At 34.9% G+C, this 22,145-nt stretch overlaps 1 protein-coding gene and 1 long non-coding RNA gene across 3 annotated transcripts; both read right to left on the minus strand.

The window, feature by feature from the left end:
* Window positions 1-13,188: 13,188 nt before the first annotated feature.
* On the minus strand, window positions 13,189-18,411 carry LOC132606878 (uncharacterized). Of its 2 annotated transcripts, none has more exons than XR_009570096.1 (3): window positions 15,231-18,411; window positions 14,191-14,304; window positions 13,189-13,468 (listed from the first exon to the last, which is right to left on the minus strand). It is a non-coding gene; the product is annotated as an uncharacterized LOC132606878 (long non-coding RNA). The 2 variants fall into 2 exon arrangements; XR_009570095.1 differs by having other exon boundaries at window positions 13,189-14,304; window positions 15,231-15,343; window positions 16,907-18,409.
* A 129-nt stretch (window positions 18,412-18,540) lies between these two features.
* Window positions 18,541-21,935, minus strand: LOC132606876 (transcription factor MYB1-like). The gene is made up of 3 exons (XM_060320546.1): window positions 21,661-21,935; window positions 20,230-20,359; window positions 18,541-19,315 (listed from the first exon to the last, which is right to left on the minus strand). The coding sequence occupies exons 1-3, from the start codon at window positions 21,794-21,796 to the stop codon at window positions 18,769-18,771; spliced, it is 813 nt and encodes a 270-aa protein (XP_060176529.1). The 5' UTR covers window positions 21,797-21,935; the 3' UTR covers window positions 18,541-18,768.
* Window positions 21,936-22,145: the final 210 nt, after the last annotated feature.

The raw sequence follows: 22,145 nt of genomic DNA on the forward strand, positions 1-22,145 counted from the left end.
TTGTTACAGTAAACCAAAAGTATACTTTTTGACTTCTATTTCGCTTCCTAAATTGTCAGAATCTTCCATTTAAAACCAAGTGCAAAAGTACAAGTGCCAATTTAATAATATAAAAAAAGATTTTTTACCAACAAAACAACGTCACCAACTTCCACCATTATCTGTTTAACAATTGACCCTTACGTTTCCCTATGTTGAATTAATCATTAACAAAACAAAATATTTAATCATATGACCAACATTTTCATACTGTAGGAAACCATTTGATTATTAATGAATAATCTTTTCCATCATCATTACCTAATGATTACACAAATAAATGAATACCAAGAGCAAAACGTAACATAAACGTACCTTCTTAATTTTTATAACTTGTCGTTCACTGTGAGAAAAGTAGTTCTCTTCTTATGCCGTAAGAAACTATCTTATGTTGTACTGAGACTTAGAAATAGAAAACCCTACCAACTTAATTCATTCTCTTCATGGGTTATGTGATAAGGATATTAAAATATATGTGGGCCTAGTCCAATTTGTTTTCACAGTAACTTCCTTAATTCCCTAACTATTTGTCTACTTTAAAAATTATCCACTTCATCAAATACTATATTTACTAACTTATACCTTATATGGGTGCAAATAATATTCCTATGGATAAACTATTCACACACGATAAATAAATGAATAAATAAATATTCAAATGTTTCCCCGTCAATTAAATAACCGAGTCACCCATTACCGCAAGCTATAAACACTAAAATAAGACCACGGAAAGGGTGTTTTAGGAATACTTGGTCTAAAAGTGCTAAACGACCAAATGGGTCGTTACACGGACATGACTTGGATTTTTGTTAATGCTAATTTGAATTGGAAGGCTTTTTTCACTGAACAATTAAAATTTAGATTTACCTCTGTGGAACTAACACATGAATTTCGTTCCTAATAAATTTGTCTTAAGTCTCAAGAGTCAAATCTGAAAATCCGAAATATCCAAACAGAACTAAAAATATCCAATCCAATCCGAACTTATTTGGATTGGATTTGGATTGTAATTTTTTCATTCTGCTCAATGGTAATAAAAGAGTGGGACCCACAAGTTCTACCTATAAATGTCCCACTCATATCTTCATGGTGCATATACGTTGTTATATGGTATTGTCACACCCTAATTTCCCTAGGGTGTGATGGGCACCCGACCCCATATCCGGAGCCGAGCGAACCCACAGATTCTTATTACACACATAATTTCTTCGGACTCTGAAAATCAAATAAAAGTAAAATACATATTAAGCTTTCGAAGTCTTTCTTTTATCGTTCTTGAATCGAACTAAATTTGTAATCTTATAGAATACATAGTATAATACATAAAGACACATCGGCTGATGGAGTCGCTTACAAAACTGACAGCCAATACCCACAACTCTGTCTACAAAGTTAACTTCGAAAAAACAATCACAGTACGTACACTCTGACTCGGCAACACTCCAGAAGCAAATGGAGTTGCCAATCCAGCTAAAGCATCTTCTAACAATGTCCTGTGCTCGTCTGGGTGTACCTGCGTGGCATGAAACACAGCCCCCGAAAAAGAGGGGGTCAGTACGAAATATGTGCTGAGTATGTAAAGCATGGAATACAGCAAACAGAATTATAATCGAAAGAAACGATACCAAAGTAAGTATACTTGCAGAATACCAAAATACTTACTCTTCAGAATGCAAATCGTATATATATATATATATATATATATATATTGATGCCATATGTCAGAAGAGGTACATAAAGTAAGTAGGTCATCCAGAGTATCAAAATGTGTATTTTGGGCAGAGTATCAAAATGTGTATTTTCCAAACACAGACCGCACGTGCCAACAGCGTATGTCATCATATACGTTTATACATAACTGATTCATACGTAACATAGTAGTGCCGAGGAGCGTACGGCCCGATCCACATATATAACATATTAGCGCCGAGGAACGTTCGGCCCGATCCACATATATACTATATTAGTGCCGAGGAACGTTCGACCCGATCCACAAATGTAATTGCTGCGGAACGTGCAGCCCGATCCATATACACATATTATTTTGCTGTGGCACGTGCAGAAGGTTAGTACAGACATTAAGCACGATATGCAGAATAATAAAACACTTACTGGGAACACGAATCATGCATGCCAAGAACGGTATCCGGCCCCTTACGGGACCCGGGGAAACGTGGCGCCACCCTGCCTTTGGCGCCACACACATCATACTCCAGAAGGTTTGCTCCGTAAGCTCCGTCACACATCATAATATCATATCGTAAGATCAGAACATGCATATACACATATATGGTTCGGCGAACCATGAACACATCATAACACCGTAACACATCATACTCCGGAATACATATATGGCACCCGGCCCTCAAGCAAGGGACCCGGCGTACCATGCGCACGATATATACCGGCCCGGGACTCGGCGAAAGAGATCACAACACATGCACGAACAGAGTAGTGAGACAACATATGCACACAAATAATTAGCTTTCAAGACTCGATGGACAAATATATTTACCGACACCTGAAGGCCCAGAACTAGTTTCGGTTCAATCGGAACTAGTAAACGAAAGTTATGAGCTTTTGAAGTACAGAATCTTCTAAAAGCGTTTCAGGAGTTATTATTTATTATTTTGGAAATCAAAGCAACAACCGTGTCAGGTATCTTTTCAGGTATCGTTATAGACCAAATTAAATATAACTCTTGGAACCATATGTATGCAAAAACTACGGACATTTTTACCACAGAACTATTATGAATGTTTCAAAGCAAACCCAATATCTTTTACAAAAGTTAGGGACATTAAAATTTACAAAACTCTTTGAACGTTTCAGAAGCTTTTCTTGGAGAATCAAAACGATTGTCATATCAGGAGCTTTTCGAATCTCATTATGGATCAAACCAGATAGGTCTTTTGGAACCATACATACATATCAAACATAGCAGACTATTTCCAAAAGTCGAGCACATGGATTCTTACATAATTCTTTTAAGAACTTATCAAAAGTGCACACGAATCATAAACAAGCTCGAAACCATAGAATAGAGTCACACCAATGTACATATCAAGATCATACCTTATTTAGCTCTAAGACATGCCAAAGAAAGAAGGGGTAAGCCTTACATACCTGTCCCACGACCAACTAGCTACACTTATTTGTCCGAACTTGCTAATCTACATTCAAGAAAATTGACATAATCATTAGACTCGTTGACATACACTTGTCTTAGTCTCTCAAATGAATTTATTTATATTCTACCGAAATTTCGGCAGCATTTCCCTTGTAAATACACCATCCCCGAGAATTTAACTCGACTAAATTATCAACAACAAACCCGAGAATGGAACTCGGCCACATTATCAACAACAATACCAACAATTATATTCAATCCAACCGCATATGATCAAACCAATATGATTACTCACATATTCAAATATTAATCCAAGACTATTCGAACGATATTCACGAATATTTCAAGCAACTCACACAATACTTTAAACGGCCTAACCAACTTACAACATAACCCGAAATCTTCCGACTTCAATAAGGACAACAACTCCACATTTTCCTTATTCTAGATTCATAAACCATATCAAAATTCACATGTTACAATACCACAACGATTACAACTTCATCTCAAGCAATTAAATACTCCACTTCCATAATTACATAAAAACCATATTAAAATCACATAATTTCCTACAACAACTTACAACTAAATTTTTATGCCAACTTGAACCATTATTCTTCCATTACATCACAAGGCTACAATCAACACAATTAACATACTAAATAAAATTTGTTCACCTTCCTCCACCAACCATACCACACGGCCACACACACACTCACACACATCCACACGGCTACAACCTATCATCCGTATTTTCACAAATTCCATCCATTTTCACATACTACAACATACACAAACATCCTTAACATATAAAACAAGATGAATTCTTACCTTTTTCCACTTGAATAGAATTGTGAACTTGCAACAAATAGAGATCTTCTTGCTCCAACAATTATACCATGTTAAAGAGGACATTTGAATTGGTAGAAATGCTAGAAGAGAATATTTTTTTGGATCAAAATTGGAGGCTTCAATTTTTTTTTTCTTTTTCACCATGGCCGAATGGCCTCTTTCTTTGTCCTTCTCCATGTTTCTTGAATATTCCAAGTAATGAAATGAAAAGATGACTACTTGGTCATCTTTTATTCACATGGACAATTTATTTATTTGGGCCAAAGCCCACCCCATAGGGCACGGCCACATGGGCCTCTTTTTTTTTTTCAAGCCCAATTGTTTCATGTCCAATTTTTGTAATTCATGAACTATTTTTTAAATTTCCAATTTTGCCCTTAGCCTTCCTCGATATTTCCGCATCAATATTTTTCATGAACAACATATATATTAACTAAAATCAAAATATTCCTTACCTCTCACAAGTCACAATTATTTCAATTTATCCCAATGTGCAAAGTTACGGGATATAACTCACATGGCTTAATGCATATGCAGCCCCCTAAACTTGTCCCTTTTTTCATTTTGGGACCTCAACTAAGGGTTGTTCCTATTGAACCCCTGAACTCGTCCTCAAGTGTGTCTATCAAACCCTCTAAATCTGATTTTTATTAGAAGCAAAAAATAAATAATAAAGGTAAAGTAATATTTTAGACGTGTGGTAAGCCATTCTTTAGGTCATGGATGTGTCGGTTTTTGCTGGTTCTGCTCTTTCACTGCCAGCTTAATTAAGAGCTTACTCTTTTTTCCCCTCTCAATTGCTGCTAATCTTAGCTGAAAAATGACATAATTAAATTAGAATATATATTAGCATGTTGCTACATTGAAGATAGAATACTATGTAAGTCAAATTGTGTTTGATAGACACACTTGAGGACGAGTTCAGTGGTTTAATAGAAACAACACTTAGTTGAGGTGCCAAAATGAAAAAAAAGGGACAAGTTCAGGGGGCTGCATATGCATTAAGCCTATTCACATTCTCTCTTAACCTTTTCTTTTCAGATTCACAATTTATTTATCTAAAAATAGTAGTCCAGTAATTTAATTTCATCTTATTAGATAAATAGAGTAAATTTATTTTCTACCCCAAATTTTGTTATTTAAAAAGATGAATTAATTATCTCAAATTCATAACTTCAAGTTTTCTCATTAAAATTAATACTCTCTAGATCTCTGTGGAAAAGGATCACGTTGGCCCTTGCGAACAGCTTGATGCACTATCTCCGCTTGGTCTCTGGTCTATATTACATGACGTTTTTAACTTTTACATTTAGTCCAAAATAAATGTGTTTTAACATAATCAAGAAAATGTTAATTATTTTTTCTTTCAAATTTATCCTTATTCAGATAATGAATTTTTACATAATCAAGAAATACCAAATTGATAATATTTAATTAAAGGTGATTTAGTGAAAACACCTCTCACTTTCTAGGTGTGAGTAATTTCTTAAAGGTTAAAAACACAATATAATATGAAGCGAGGGGAATAATTGATGTAATATTAGATGAATAAGAGAATCAATTCTTATTTTTTAAACGCCTTGAGATCAATTTGATTTTATACTTTTAGCTCCCTTAAAGCTAAAGGGAAGTTTCTCAATGGACTTTGTATTTCCTATAATTTGAAACATATTTTTGTACACCCTTGTACCTCAACTTTTATTATAAAATTAACATATTTAAGCTTTGTTATGAGCAGAATTTAGTAATGTTAAAGTGAGCATTAGAGTATGTAATCTTTTAATGTTAATTGTGGCAACTTAAACGAACTATAAGTATTGTCTAATTTTATAGAAATAGGAAAGATAATTTATTATAAAGTGTGATTTCATTATCATTCTTTATTGTGAGCTGAAATATTTTTAAAAAACTTATAATTTCTTCTTTCAAAGATATAATGAAAACCTACAAACACAATGTAAATTATACTATATACGTGTACACCCTTGTACCTCACCTTTTATTATAAAATTAACATATTTAAGGTTTGTTATGAGTAGAAATTAGTAATGTTAGAGTATTAGAGCATATAGTTTTTTTTTTAATCACAAAGGGCCCATGTGCCTGATATATTCACTGAAGTGAGCTTACAAAAGAAGAGGGGGGGGGGGGGGGGGGGGGGGCTTGGCCTGACCTCTAAGCAGTTTAAGGAAAATTACATCGTGATCAGGATGAAATATTCCCTTAAACTGGAAGCAAAATACATGATCAACTGACAAAGAAGTTAGCTTTGTCATATCTTATTCTTAAACTAGGCAACTGACAAGCATCCAAGTGGTAAGCACCACGAATGATTCTAGGCAAAAATCTATGATCAGTCAGTAGCATAGGATTGTTCAGATTTTCACCATGTTTAGCTAGGCCATCCGCCACTTGGTTGGCCTCTCTATAGCAATGTGTGACCTGGAAATTAGCATGATTCAATAGAGTATGTAAGGAGCTTAGAGTCTCTCTGAGATTGGAATTTCTAAGGTCCTTCTATTCGATCATATTAACAATCAAAAGAGAATCAAGTTCAAGAAAGAAATGGTTGTAACTATTTGCCATGCACCATTGTACACCAAAAAATGCAGCACTGGCTTTTGCCAAGTTATTTCTTTCGCATCTCGATGGGGCGGAGAAGGCAATAATTAAGGAGCCAAGATAATCCCTGATCACCCCTCCTATTCTCGCTTTTCCACTTTGGGCAAAAAAACTTCCATCGGTATTGATCTTAACCCATCCAGGCTCTGGTTTCTTCCATAGAACCGGCTTGCAAATAACTTTTGGTTTCATCCTTTCCACTGCACTGCATAGATGTGTCCATAGTGGAGGAAAATTGATCTTGGGAAAAGCATAGGCCATTGTCCTTTGCAAAGTCCAGTCAATCTAAAAAATGATTTTGCTTTGGATAGGTTTACCCTGATCTCCATATTTGTAGGAGCAGAAACTTTTCCATAGATCCCAACAAATCACTATTGGAGTGATTTTAAGTATCATCTTGTGGATGCCATTGATAGCTCTCATCTTCCACCAAATCTGCAAGTTGCTCTTTGGATTTTGATTTGTAACTTTGATGCCTAGAGGAGCTCCAAAGTAATTCCATATCTGTACTGCGAACTGTCCCTATACAAAAAAATGCTTCAACGTTTCACAGTTAAGGTTAGTGCAGCATTTACACGTAGGTAGTAATTGACTAACATGTTGTTTTTTAAATTTACAGAGTATATCATCAAAAAGAAGCTTCCTTCTTAACATCCTCCATGAGAGAAAGGATATCTTGAAAGGAATCTTCTTATGCCAAACCTGATTGATGAAATTCATTGCAGGGAACTTAGCTCTTATGATCTGCCAAGCACTATGATTATCGAAATTACCATCCATGGAAGAATTCCAAATTGCATAGTCTTGTTTATCAGTATTGCCCAAAGAGATATTAAGAATTCTTCTGACAATGTTATCAGGTAGCAAAGTACTAAGTTTCCTCTTGTTCCAAGTATTTTCTTCTAAGAAATTCTTCACAGTGATCTTTTTGGATTTAGGAGCATTGGGCCATTGAAGAGCTAAAGCTCCATTTCCCATCCAGCTATCCCACCAAAAATTGCATTCTCCATTGTTGATTTTCCAAACAATGTTGTCTTCTACCTGAAGTTTGATGTTCATCATTTTCCTCCAAGTATGGGACTGTCCATATGCTCTTTTCCTAGCCACTGGATGTATAGTAGAACAATACTTAAAATACAGGAACTTAGCCCATGTGGATTGATTGGTTCTGAAATTCCACCATCTTTTGGTGGCAAAGGTGTCACTGATCTCTTGTAATCTTTTAATCCCAATACCACCTTCCTCTTTGGTTTTGCACAAATTCTCCCAAGAGCTCCAATGGTGTTTGGTTTTTTCAGATGTTGAACCCCAGAAAAATCTTTGTAGATGTTTTTCAATAAGCTTGAAAGTTGCTTTTGGAGGGTCCATAACAGCAAGAGTGTATACTGGAATAGCCTGCAAAACATGTTTAATTAGAGTTAGTTTCCCTCCATAAGAGAGTAATTTTCCATGCCAACCACTTAGCCTATTAACAATCTTTGTTACAAGACCATCAAAATATTCAATCTTCCTACAACCAATACAAATAGGACAGCCTAAGTAGTTAAAAGGAAATTGCTTTTCCAGAAATCCAGTAGCCTGTCTCATTCTATTGATCTTGTAGTTGGCCGTTTTGGGAGCTGTGACAATTGTCCCCATTAAAATTCTGGCCAGAGCTCTTCTCATATCTCTGAATCACTTTCATGACAACTTTAATGGATCTGGTTTTGCCTCTACAAAAGATAACTATATCATCTGCGTAGGCAAGGTGATTGATTTGCGGTCCCTTCTTGTTCATAGAGAATGGAGTGAATCTGCTATTGTTGTAGAGATTATTGAGTTGTCTTGTCAGCACTTCTGCAGCTAGGATAAACAAGGAAGGAGATAAAGCATCTCCTTGCTTCAATCCCTGAGTAGAAGTGAAAAATCCTCTTCTGACTCCATTAATGATAATGGAGTACCATACTCCAGATATCAACCTGAAAATCATGTTAGTAAAGCTATCATAGAAACCAAATTTAAGAACAGACATAAGAAAAGGCCAAGCTAATCTATCGTAAGCTTTATCCATGTCAAGTTTGATAATCATGTTGCCCCCGATGTTGTACTGTTTAACTCCTTGAGCGATTTCTTGAGCTAAAAGGACATTTTCGGTGATAGATCTTCCTTTTACGAAACCATTTTGATTTTCAGAAATTAAAGTTGAAAGAAAAGGATTTAATCTAACTGAGATATTTTTAGAGATAATTTTGTTTGAAAAGTTACTAAGACTGATTGGTCTCAAATCAGAAAAGGTAGAAGGTGAGGAAACTTTAGGGATTAATGCTAAGCAGGTATGAGTATAATACTTAGTAAGCATTTTACCAATGAAGAATTCCTGAACCATAGCAGTGACATCCACCTTAATGATATCCCAACACTTTTGGTAAAAAGTGCCGTTATAACCATCTGGCCCTGCTGAACTTACAGGACTCATATTAAAGACAACATTTTTAACCTCACTTTCAGAAGGAATGGTTGTCGGCATGTTGTTATCAGCTTGTGATACTATACCAGGAATGCAATCCAGAAGATCCATGTTGGCCTTGTTCTGTTGCAGGTTGAATAATTTTCCAAAGTGCCTGATTGCTGCCCTTGAAATTTTCTCATCACCTTGAATCCACCTGCCTTTGTTGTTCTTTATTCTATGCAATTTCATTCAGTTTCTTCTATTTCTCATAAGGCTGTGAAAATACCTAGAGTTACTATCTCCTTGCTCAAACCAATCAACCTGAGCCTTTTGTTTCAAAATGGATTCCTGAATAGTCATCCATCTTAAATACTCCGCCTGGCCTTTGTTAAGATCCGTTCTACTAACTTCAGTGTTATCCTGGATATCTCTTTCTCTAGTATCTGAATCCTATTTTCCCATTCTTCAACATTGTTGTGAGCATCCCCTATAGTTATTCTAGACTAGTCACTGAGCTTTTTACTCAGAATTTTCAGTTTCTGTTATAATCTCCACATTGGGTTACCAATGATATTGGTATTCCAAGTTTGCTTGACCAACTCCATGAAATCCTTCTGCTCAGTCCAGAAGTTTAGAAACCTGAAGTAGCTAACAGAAGAAAATTGATTAGAATGACATTTAAAAAAAGAAGAGGTCTGTGATCCGAACCTGTTCTCACTAAATGTCTCACATAGATACTTTGGAATTTTTGAGCCCACTGGTTGTTTATCATGATTCTATCCAACCTTTTCCAAATCTTTTTTCTTGGCCCTCCATTATTGCACCAGGTAAGTTTTGGCCCCACGAAGCCAGCATCGGCCAACCCACAATTATCCATACAGCTAATAAAGTTAAAACACTTGGAAGCTCTATGAGGCTTACCACCCAGTTTCGCATCGGGATCCACAATAACATTGAAGTCTCCTCCAATGCACCAAGGATCTGTAATATTCTGATTGATATCCTCAAGGCTCTCCCAGAGATCTTTCCTTTCAGCTTTAGAACATTTAGCATAAACACTGGACATATAGTACTTTTTATTGCTAGCAGCATCATTGAATCTTATAGTAATTTGTTGTTCATCATTAGCTATAACAGTAGCCAAATAATGGACAGTTCAAAAACACCAAATTTTACCATTATCATTAGAAACACAATGTTGAAAGCCAAGAAATCTCTTATAACCTTCAATTTTGTCTTTACTAACCATAGGTTCCATAATAGCCACAAACTGACTATTATTCATTTTGACCAGATTTCTCAACCTGTGAATCGGTTTTCTCTTTTTTTGATCTAACCCCCCTAATGTTCCATATAATAGCACTAATCATAGAAACATTAGAGGGCAGGTTTATTTTGATCTTCTTTCCTTTTTTTGGATCTTCTCCTGCTTTTGCCTTTTCCTTTCCTTATAGGTGAGGCTCCAGCTTGTTCAAGAGTGTTGTCAATATGTTCCTGAAAATGTTCTGGTAAATCTTGTTCAAAATGTCTTGGTGAGTTCACATCACCAAGTTTGTATTCTGTTTCTTTTTCCCTGTCTTTATTATCAATGATAGTGTTGTTGATATCATCTCCATTCCCGGTATTTAAATCCACAAATAGCTGAATGCCCTGTTGATTCCTAATGTAAGTGTCAACACTAGAGGCAATGAAGCCAACTTCTTCCAACCCCCGTGAACTACTGTCCTGCTTTTCATCTTTTTGAGAATCAGTGACATATTATTCAGTTGCACTGTTATTTTGATCAGTATCATTTTCCTTGTCGGTTTCATTAGAATCCTTTTCATCCTGTTCATTGTTAGTATTACCGACTTGTTGAATGTCCTCATTCTCTTCTGTCTCTTTATTAATTTTTGGGTGCTGTTGTCTCTCCTCAACGCTGGCAGTGTTCTCCATATTTTCAGAGGTATAACGTTGCCCTTCAGTAACACTTTCTTCCTTGTCTTCCCCATCTCCAACTGATCTGTTAGTTATTTTTTTCGAGCAGCACTGACCTTAATCTTGGTTCTCTTTTTTGGAGGCTTTTTTTTTCTTCTTCCTCTTGATCCTATCCAGCTTTTCTTTCAACACAGACCCACTCTTGGCCTCAGTATAATTCTTTTGCTTGTTGGCCTCTACAATAGAATGGTCCATTATCGTATCAGTGGTTTTTTGCGGCTTATCTAGCCCTTGTTTCTCTGCTTCATTTTCCATTTTCTGCTGATTGTTTTCTCTAACATTATCATCATCAACACTTTCCTCTACCTGTACCTTATTGTCCTGCCTTATCTTCCTATTTTCTTTATCCTCCAGATCCTCAACTTTCTTTTTTTCTGGGTTGCAATATAGAGTGTCTTAAAATTCTGCAATGAGTACAAAATTTTGGAACGTTCTCATATTTGATCTTTTGGTAGAAACCATTTCGAGGACAATTTTCATCCTCCTTTCCAACAAAAATAGAAGTTAACTTGGTCTTGGTCAAGTTTACCTCCACTCTCACTTTGGCCATGCTTGGTCTGGTACGATTTTCTGTTGCAGCATCCATGGTGAGTGGAGTTCCTATTGGGGCTACTACTTGTTTCACATAATTCCAGGAAAGGCAATCCAGGTAACAATACACAAGCAGGGACTATCGGAGAGTCCTCATCAGGTTTAAACTCCAGTGTCCATTTTTCCAACCACATTACTTGTTCATCAATTCAATGGATCTTTTATACCACACAGACTTAAAATCTTCTTCCATCGAGAAATTAAGAAAGACAGTACGGTAATCATAAACCCCGATAGTAGCTTTACCTTTGACAGTAATTTTCTCCGCAAATCTTGCTCGAAGTTTCTCTATTTGTGGTCTGGTTTTAATAAATTTTCCAACCAGTGTAAATCTGCATTCGTTAGACATCACTCCGTAGTAATCTTTTGAGTTGAAGAGAACCGCTGCTACTCCATTGTGATTTGTGAATTTTGCTTTAACATCGGGGGTTCCCAAATCGATTAGGGTTCTGAATAGCAGGGGTCTGGATTGCTTTAGCATAGTTGGAATTGGATGGGGCTTTGTCGGTGGATGTGTTCGCAGTGTTGTTAGCATCTGTGTATTGACGCTCACGCGCCGTTTTCGGCGCCATTATCGTCCCCATGGGGACGGAGTGTGTAGTTCAGACGCTAAAAGATAGCCGTTTGGTTAAGAAATCAAATTTGTACGGAGAGAGTATTTTAAGAGAGAGGAAAAAGCTTATTTCTTTAACTGTTATCTTATTGGAGCATATAGTTAATTGTGGCAACTTAAACAAACCATAAGTTATTGTTTAGTTATATAGAAATAGGAAAGAAAATTTATTATAAAGTGTAATTTCACTGTAATTCTTTATTATGCTTAGCTAAAAATATTTTTAAAAAACTTATAATTTCTTCTTTTAAAGAAATAATGAACATCTACAAAACACAATTTTAAATTGTAATGTTGGGCCCGTAAACGGGCCTATTCATATCTAGTTCTTTTTTTTTTTTTTTTTAAAAGGTGAAATGGTCTCAAGCGGCCCCAGTCTAGTATCTTGACACAAGATAAAGGGTGTGTTTGGTACGAAGAAAAATATTCTCCATGAAAAATGTTTTTCTGAAAAATAAGTATTTTTAATATTTGACAAGTAAACAAGAAAATATTTGTCCCAAGAACATTTATGTAATGTAATCTAGGAAAACACTATAAGGGGAAGTGGTGGCCGAGGCAGCGGTGGGGTGCACTACAAGAAAAATTGCCTTTAACGAAGAGAAAACTGGTCCCTAAAAGTCCAAAACTGGTCTTTAAAGGTGAATAGCGACCAGAAATAGCTGGTCGCCACTGGTCGTAATAGCCTCCGCCGCTAAAAGTTTTTTAGCGACGAGATATTTTCACTGGTCGTTAAAGGTATTTTAGTACTAGAATTAATCTGGTCCCTAATATATTGTTAGAGACCATATTTGTGGTCGCAATTGTTTAACATCTGTTCGTTGTAGCTCTTACTGGAGGGCCATAACTTGGTCCTTAATACCTTTTAGAACAACTTTAAAGGTACCTATTTGGAAGTTCTATAGCTAAAAACAATAGCTTTTAGCAATCAGAATTCTAGTTTCTCTTTATCAATAATTAATCTGCAAGGTATATTGTACCTGCAACTAAAAAATATGAATACAAAAAGAGGATATAAAGATAATCCTACTTTTATACATAAAAAAGAGTAATCAATTACAAAAAATGATTTGTCACAATTTTTACTCAACCCCTAAGCAATAAAATCTATCCCTAGACTATGGTATAAGTCTAGTATAATATTCATAGCAAAATGACAGTCCACTTGTATGCCTTCAAAACCTTCATATTGACTTGTAACTTCAGCTTCCAAAATCTGTAAAGAATAGAAACAAATTCAAATTAACCAAGCATCCCAATCTATTATAACTGCAGCTATACTTGACTTGTCTAATATATCTTTGCACTTTAGTCAAACAAACTAGAATATAAATAAACCTTAATAAATTGTGAAACAGAAGCTACTAGGTACGTCAGGGTACATATATAAATCTATCATTTGACGGGGACAATGATTACTTTAACATCACAAAAGAATTTAACATACCTGAAACTAATTTTTTTTCATTAATCCTTGAGCTCTAAGAATGAAGAGAGTACTATCAGTCTTCTAACCAATCACAAATCCATATAACTTGGCTACACACATTAATGACTTAAGAAGTGATTCCCCAAGAAATTTAAGAAACTTCAATCTAGAATAACTTTTGGTCATTCAAAAGCTGAAATATCTAAATAATCATAATCGTGAATCTATAAATCATAGTCTTAATAGAGTTATATCTTTTGCATTCCCCAACACCTTAGCAAATATATACTAAAAATAACTATAACATTTGGTTAAATAATTGTGAAACCACATTGTTGTATCAACTAAGCATGTTCTAAAGCTAGCTACAAATAACTCAAGGATAACTAGGAAATGACCATGCTTGAGGAAAAAAAAAAAGGCAACAGAAAATAAATGCCGTACCAGTACCACCCCCAGTAAGAAGTACACTATTAGTTCTTCCGAATAAGGCAAATTAAGTTGCAAACCTGTAGTGATTTTATTGAAATATCCATCTCAAACACAATATCTACTATGAGTAAGTCGTCAAATCTCCAATCAGCCTTGATATTGCATACAATCTTTAATAGTCACCAGAATACCTACAATGCTTAGAACTTCAGGAAAGCTAAATATAGTTGATTTATAGTCATTCATAATGTGATTGACCATCTTGCTAATACAATTGACTGGGAAAATGGTAAAAGAGAATCAAAGCTATAAAAAGTAGCCAATATGCACTTTTCGTATTAATTTAACATGTAATACTTCATCATGCATCTCTCATGAGTCGGTGACGAGCAGAAACATAAGTAAGGCTTGCACAAATTAGTCAATGAATTATAGTTTCAATGAATTGAAAAAAGGAGGTGACTAGACATGTTCTCCATATAAGATATTCATTTGCATCTTCCACCAATTATTGCAGTGCATGATCATTCTACATGAGAATACAGGGAGGCAACAAATAGTGAGAAGGCTTAGGTGATACCTTTTGGAAATTGAAAAATACAGGGGCTCTTTCCTAAATTTTCAACATGCCTTTTGCTGCCCCTTTAACACCAAAATGAGAGAAAAGAACAAATTTTGTGGACAAATATGTACTTAAGAGATGAGATTCAATGCTTTGGAATAATGCACAAAAAGCTGCCATATGTAATATTTGAAGAGATAAGACCCTTTCACGCTGATACTTTCAACTTCCTCGCTAAATCCTTATCAACAGAAATAAATATGCCTTATTTATCATACAAATAGTGGTCAAACAAAAAAATTAAGGATAGTCAAAACATTGGTTTCGGAGAAAGAAATTAAACCAGCTACCTTGCGACCTTGCATAGCTACCTTGCGAACTTGCATACCCATCAATAGCTATTAATCTAGCTTACCTTGTGACCTTGCATAACTAGCATCTACCCATAAATTTATTAAAAAAAAATAAAAAAAGATCTATGATAAGCTGCTCAAATCCCGAAACAAGTCAAAATACGAAACAAGAACCTAGTCATAACTATTTGTATGTACTAACTGGAGAAGCTGTTGTTTCATTCTTCACCGAGATGATTTAAGCGGCCATTTGTTTCTCTATCAGCTCTGCAGCTGTCATATTCTTGAAGAAAATTATCCCAAAGCACAATTCATCTGTGAAAGCGTGAATGTAATTGCTTCAAAATTGATCATGAAAATACAATGTGGACATAAGACAAATAAATGGAACAAAATTCATACTGATAAGTTATATTTGAGCCAAGTCCTCAAATGGTCATTGAACTTGTAGAAATAACATATTACAGCAATTTTTGAATTTTTTTTGACAATAAGATCATAACACTATGGCCATGTTTCCAATAAGGTAAAAACAAACAGAAAGTTAAATATTTTACCAAAGTTTACATCCTCAACTTTTTAGGATCCATTTTCGTTTGACCCATCAATTAACTGAATAAATGTTACAGAACCATTTTATGTGATATGGAACTTTTTTCTTCTCTCTTTCTTGAAGAAGTTCTTGTTTATTCTTTGATAACCAACTTTTGGTTTCTCTCATCTAAAAAATCCTTTGTTTTTAGTAATTTTTATGTTTAATGAACAGAAAATGAAAAACAGTTCAGGTCAATGATATATTTTATGTCAGAAAGACTTCAAATCCATATAAGCTTGAAGTGCTTCCTTCAGCTTCTTGCAAAAACTTTTACTTAGTTAGTACTAATTGTTTTGATCTGTTTTTTTTTCGTGTGTGGCTAAAGTCTTTAACATGTGACCAAGATATGCCCATGCTTCTCTACTATCTCAAATTTTCATTCTTGAAAGTAAGTTACTCTACAAAAACAGTTTCTTGCTTTTTATTCCACATGTATTTCATAAAAGTCACTCATATATGATGTATAAAACTAAATAATAACAAGTTGTAGAGCTCAATTTTAAATATATCTCAACTCAGAAACAGCTCAACCACATTCATCATCTCAACTCTAATCTTCTCTTTTTTAGTCTTTAATTAATCATTTCATATCTCATTAAGAAACATGAAAATGGAGAACTCCATTTCTTCTATTCTTATAATTTCAGTTCTCTCCATCTTTTTCTCTGAGTTCATAGTTGATATGTTACCATTCAATGTTGTAAATATTGGGGCAAAACCAGATGGGAAAACTGACTCACTAAATGGATCATAAAAAGATGAGGATGCAAACAATCGTTAAAATATTTAACTTTCTGTTCGTTTTTACCTTATTGGAAACATGAGCATAGTTTGATGACCTTGTTGTCAGAAAAAATTCAAAAGTTACTTTAGTGGGTTATTTCTACAAGTTCAATGACCAATTGAGGAACCGACTCATTATGTTTATAAGGTGGAGTCTTGGCTCTAATAGTTTGACTCAGCACTCCAACTCTTATCTCATAATTACCTAAACCAGGCAAAAGATTTTGATAAGTACCTAAACCATGCAATTAATAGGGGAATATTGGAATAATTTTGACACATGCCATACAACCCCTTTAGCCCTTCTAATTAACAAAGAGATAAGATACATACAAAAGAAAGCACTGTTGGTAAAGCTAGATTAGGTTTTCCATTACCAGTGACCTACTATCACAACACTTGGCACTCCACAGTATTAAACATAAAGCATGATAAATAATACAGTTCATCAACTAAATGAACTACATAGTGATATTTCAATCGAGACAATGATGTCTTACCGGTAGACATCTCTGGTCCTTTCTATGTCTTGTGCATCAAGATCTTCATATAATGCATAATTAATGCTAAAAAGAGAAAAGTCATCCAATAAACAAAATAAGGTATCTGAAACAGAATTCAAATATCACATTTGAAGTAAAGGTTGTCAAATTTACCACAAGAAAATGTATCGCTGCCAATACTGCTTCTCTTCAGCAGGAGGAACATTAGCAATGGCTCTCACATAAACCTCTCTAATCCTCTCTTTATTTCCAACGCTCTCTTCCAGCCAAATATATTCAAACCACATATAATAGTTACGTGGATTTTTTCTTACTTCATCCTCATATTGAAACAAACCTTTTCCAACTATAGCATCCTCAATACCTTCCTTATCACCATACTACTTTTCTAACGCCACAAACTTCCTGTACAAATCCTTGGCTCGCCGTTTCACTCTGTGATTGAACACAAACTTATATATGCACCTAGCCCTCTTTGTCTCCTTACACTTCTCCTCAAAATCCATGAACGCCACAAAAAAACTGCTCGGCCTCCTCATTGTCCGTCAACTTATCCACGACCCTCTCGTAACAAACTAGATTTACCTTGCAAATCTTTAAGTGTCCATCAAGTTCCCATAAAATCATTGAAGCAAATAGAAATTTCAAAAAGGGTTATTCCTCAAATGAACTCCAAAAAGGTTACCAACCATTGTCATAGAGGAACCAAAAAAAATTGGGTAGAATAAACAATAGTTGTTCAGTTCACAAAGAATTGTTATAATTTTGGTCTACCACTACTAGGAAACCAGCAAAAAATATAGAATATTACACCAATAACCAACACAATTCATCTATTAACCAAAAAATCAAAATCTCAGATCTATTCTTAAAACCAGAAAAATTACGATATGAAAAAAGCCTTGAGCTACTTACCAGTGCCATAGCGTTAGACTTTGAAACCCAATCACATCCAAAATCAAAACCAGCTAACATCACATTTGATTTTAGGAAAATATTTTTAGAATATTTATAGAGGAACCACACAGAAAAAAAGTCTAAGCAATTAGAAAAGGGTAAGTTTTACAGAGTGTAGAATGGAAGCTCCGAATATAGAGAGAGGCACAACGAAAGTTCTTCATTGTTGTTGTTGTAGATGATAAAGGTTTAGGGTTTATTAGTGGGGACCTATAGATGAATCTGAGATAGTGGTGTGCCTATAGTTATTAGGGATTTAAGGAATAGACAAGTAATTTTGAGAGAGATTTAATCCAGAGTATATTTATTTCTTCATTTCTTTCATGTTATTGAGGAAAAATTGTGTGGGGTTACTCAACTTGGAGAAATAAGGGCCAGATATTTATTATTTTTGTGACAAGATTTAGTCCCTTCGCAATAAAGTTTAAGAATTATGACCTGAAGAAAAACTCGTCTCTATAAGTATACTTTTAGGGACTAGATTCATGACTTGTCCTTAAATATTGGTCTCTGAAGAGCCTTTTTCTTGTAGTGGTGGTCTAGAGATGGGAGTTGGGGGCGTTGGAGGGTGGAGAGGAGACATGAACTCGCAATGCCATCTTATGAAACTTGATTTCTACTCTCCAGGAAATTAAAGTCATTTTCTTATTTTAAGAAACTTATTTTCCTAAAGAAAATATTCTCCAAAATATGTTGATCATCAAATATGGGAAAATTTGAAAACATTTTCATCCGTGCCATACACACCCAAAATGAAAAGAAAAAAACATCCCTTTTATTTTTTGAATACATGAAAGTGCAAAATGTGACATAACATAAAATACGTAGAGACATTTCGGTGGTACCAATACTAGCACATGCATCTCTAAGCTTATAATAGTACATAATAATGAAGGTTTGAGTTAATTAAGTAGACCCCAGAGGTCAACATCTTCATCAACGTAATAGTCACTCAAACCTAATGTTGTTCCAACACCACTACCATCCTTGGATATTTCTGGTAATAATATATCCTCGTGCAACAAACTTTGTAGATCCTCATTAAACCTCTTCTTTAATAATGATGATGTGCTCCCATCAAATTCATTACAATTAGAGGCCAGCAATAAACTTTCCCACCATTCAACGCTGTCCTCTTCTTCTGTCGTAATTATTGGATTATTGTTCTCCATAATCATTTTCCCTTTGTTGCCTTGATCGTCAGTAGTACTAATATTGTTTGTGATACTTTTGTTGCTGCAGTACCATGGAGAATTATTTGAAAGTTTCCGAGGTTGAGGTCTAATTATAGTGTGTTTGTTGGTAATCTTAGTACACTTGTTAATCTTTTGGTGTTGGTCATGAAGATGAGGAGGAGCAATATTGTACTTCTTTTGAAAGTGGGTGTTCCAGTAATTTTTCACATCGTTTGCTGTCCTTCCCGGAAGTCTCCCAGCAATAAGTGACCATCTACAAATGTGGTTTAAGTAAATCAAAAGAATTCGAGAAGGCCTCAATTATGTTTTGAATATTAAGACCTAGTTTCATAAAGTACGAAATGACTTCTAAACATTTTAGATGTACTAAAAATCTTACTACTCGCGATGTCAAGTGAGAGTCTTATCCTAAAATTTATTTGACCTAAAGTATTATACCCTCCAAAATCAAGTTATGTACCGTCCGATTTGCAACTCATACTACTCCTAGCATTAGTATGAGTTGGTTGATCGCGTAAGGGCGATCCATCTTGCATGATGACGAATTCCACGATAGCAAGAAATAGAAATTAATCGTTTGATGTATGCTTGTTCTCATCCCCTCTTCAATTCCCTGAACAAATTAAAATGATTTTGACCTATCATTTGTTCAATTTGGTACTTAGTTAATTATATTAAGAATGTACTGATTAGGGTTTTCTTACGACTATTTTACCCTTATTTATATCTTAAGATATAATTTCTCTTCATTGACTATTTAGTCTATTTTTAATCTTCAATAACAATTACTATTGAGGGTAAAATGGGAAAAACATTAATTTTGTCTTCAACTTCTACAATGACAAATAATTTGAAACATTTATTTTTAGAAATCACAAAAAAAATGTTGAGACATAATATTATTATGTAATAAAAGCTACACTTTTTTCCAAAGTCATAAACTTTTTGATAAGATGGTTTCATAAACTTTTTGATAAGATGGTTGCACAAATTCAGCATGGGAGTATATAGCACGTAGTAGCTGCACAATCAATGGGTTGAGGGAAATTCAGTATCTTTTGTCTGATATATTACTTAAGAAATTCATTAACTTCAAACTTCAAATTCTAAAGCTATCTTTGTGACGTTCGAGAGCAATATGAGATTAAAGTGTTAACATAAACTTGCCTGTTGCCTAAAAGCTTATGAAGCCTCAACATGAGATCTATTTCATCAGAAGAGAATACACCTCTCTTTATGTGTGGCCTTAGATAATTCAGCCACCTAAGTCTGCAGCTCTTCCTGCATCTATTCAGACCTGCATGTATTTACATATAAAAAAATAAAAAAAACAGTGGTGCGTGTATATATATATATATATATTTATTTATTTATTTAAACTGTCTCCATTTGATAATTGATTAGCAAAAATGTACACCTTGTGTTTCATCATGCATAGCCACATTATTTAACTAATAGCCATGTTTCGCATCTAACTAACCAAGCTTGCAAATGTAGCCACAAATTGTCAGTTTGGCTCAATTTATTGTGAGATCAAGGTCAACATAGTCAAATTAGTGTTCTACAAGTCATATGAATCCGACAATACCCATATTGCTATACTTGAGTGGTCTGCTGGGTAACGTTCATTAATATTTTGTGTCTCGTGAACGCAGCCCTGGCCCGACCCAAACATAGCGAACTGGGGAGTGGGCTCGTGAACGCGATGCCCAGGCGTGACCCGGCCCAACCCCATTCAAACTTTGACCCAATACCTGAAACTCATCCGGAACCTCCCGGACATGAACCAAATATGCAAACCACTCCTAAAACACATTACGAACTCACTCACACACTCAGAATTTTTAAAAGAGGTCACCTTGACCGGTGTTGACTGAGGTCAACTCCTAAACCATAAAACTTAACTTTCCATCCAAAGACCCAAATCACACATGAACGTCTCGGGACCCAAACCAACTATCTTACCAAGTCAAAAGCCTCGTTTTGGACCTAACAGAACTATCCGAATTCGATTCTGGACGCGCCTACTCAAATGTCAACAAGCAGCTGATACGAGGGAGGTCCTAACGAACAGATCCGTCATCCTGTAAAGCAATACCTACATCGTGAAATGCAGGCCCCAGACAAAAGGGATGTACTTTTTACATGATCATGAGATGAGACGAGACTATCTTAGAAGGTTAGCTTCTATAGTTAACACCAAAAAGATGGTCATAGTTAGAATTGAAAAACTAACCTATGACTATATGGATCTATACTTAGGGAGGATCAAAAGCAAAAAAGAGATTGTTTGACAGAGTTTAACCATGAAGCTAGGCATATTCATTTGTCTAAGTTTATTAATCCTCTAATGATTCTTGGAAGATCAACAAAGGAGTTGAAGGTTTGGTATATATATGTTATACATATCCAGAAGAACTTTGTTAAAGATGGATATTTTGCGTTTATTTAACATTATATTTAATGCATAGAGGTAATCTATTCCTAACGCTATAAGCTATCTTGCCTAGAATTTCAAATCCGTAAACTCAAAATCTTAAATCTGTCTCTACTTCTGTTGTAATAGGTGGCTAGTGAAATAATAAATAAATATATTACCAGCTCTAATGGGAACTAGATGCCACTTTCCTTCTCCGTACTCCTCAATACAATTTCTTAAAAGATGATCTTCTTCTTCAGTCCATGCACCTTTCTTCACTCCAGACGACATCGTAACAAAAGAATTATTATTCATGATTCATAGGCCTCTCTCCCTACAAATGAACACCAAGTAGAAATTAAACACAATTCCCAATGTTTGAGTTTAATACTTTAATTAAGCAAAGCATGTTAGAGTATAATTAGTAAAGACTTGTATATAAATGAAAAAAAAAAAAAAAAAACCTCCAGTAGCTCTGATGAGCCTGATGGCTCTTGCAGTCTTCTTGTTCTCTCTACCTTTTCAGTCTCTTTATATACTTGCATGATAGGATCTTATTTTAATTTAATTTAATAGTTTTAAAAGGACGGCATAGTTAATACTTGCATGATATGATTTTAATATTTTTTAATTGATTGATAGTGTAATTTTTTTTTACAATATG

The sequence above is a fragment of the Lycium barbarum genome, chromosome 8 (assembly GCF_019175385.1).
Source record: "Lycium barbarum isolate Lr01 chromosome 8, ASM1917538v2, whole genome shotgun sequence".
In the NCBI taxonomy this organism is placed as follows: Eukaryota; Viridiplantae; Streptophyta; class Magnoliopsida; order Solanales; family Solanaceae; genus Lycium; species Lycium barbarum.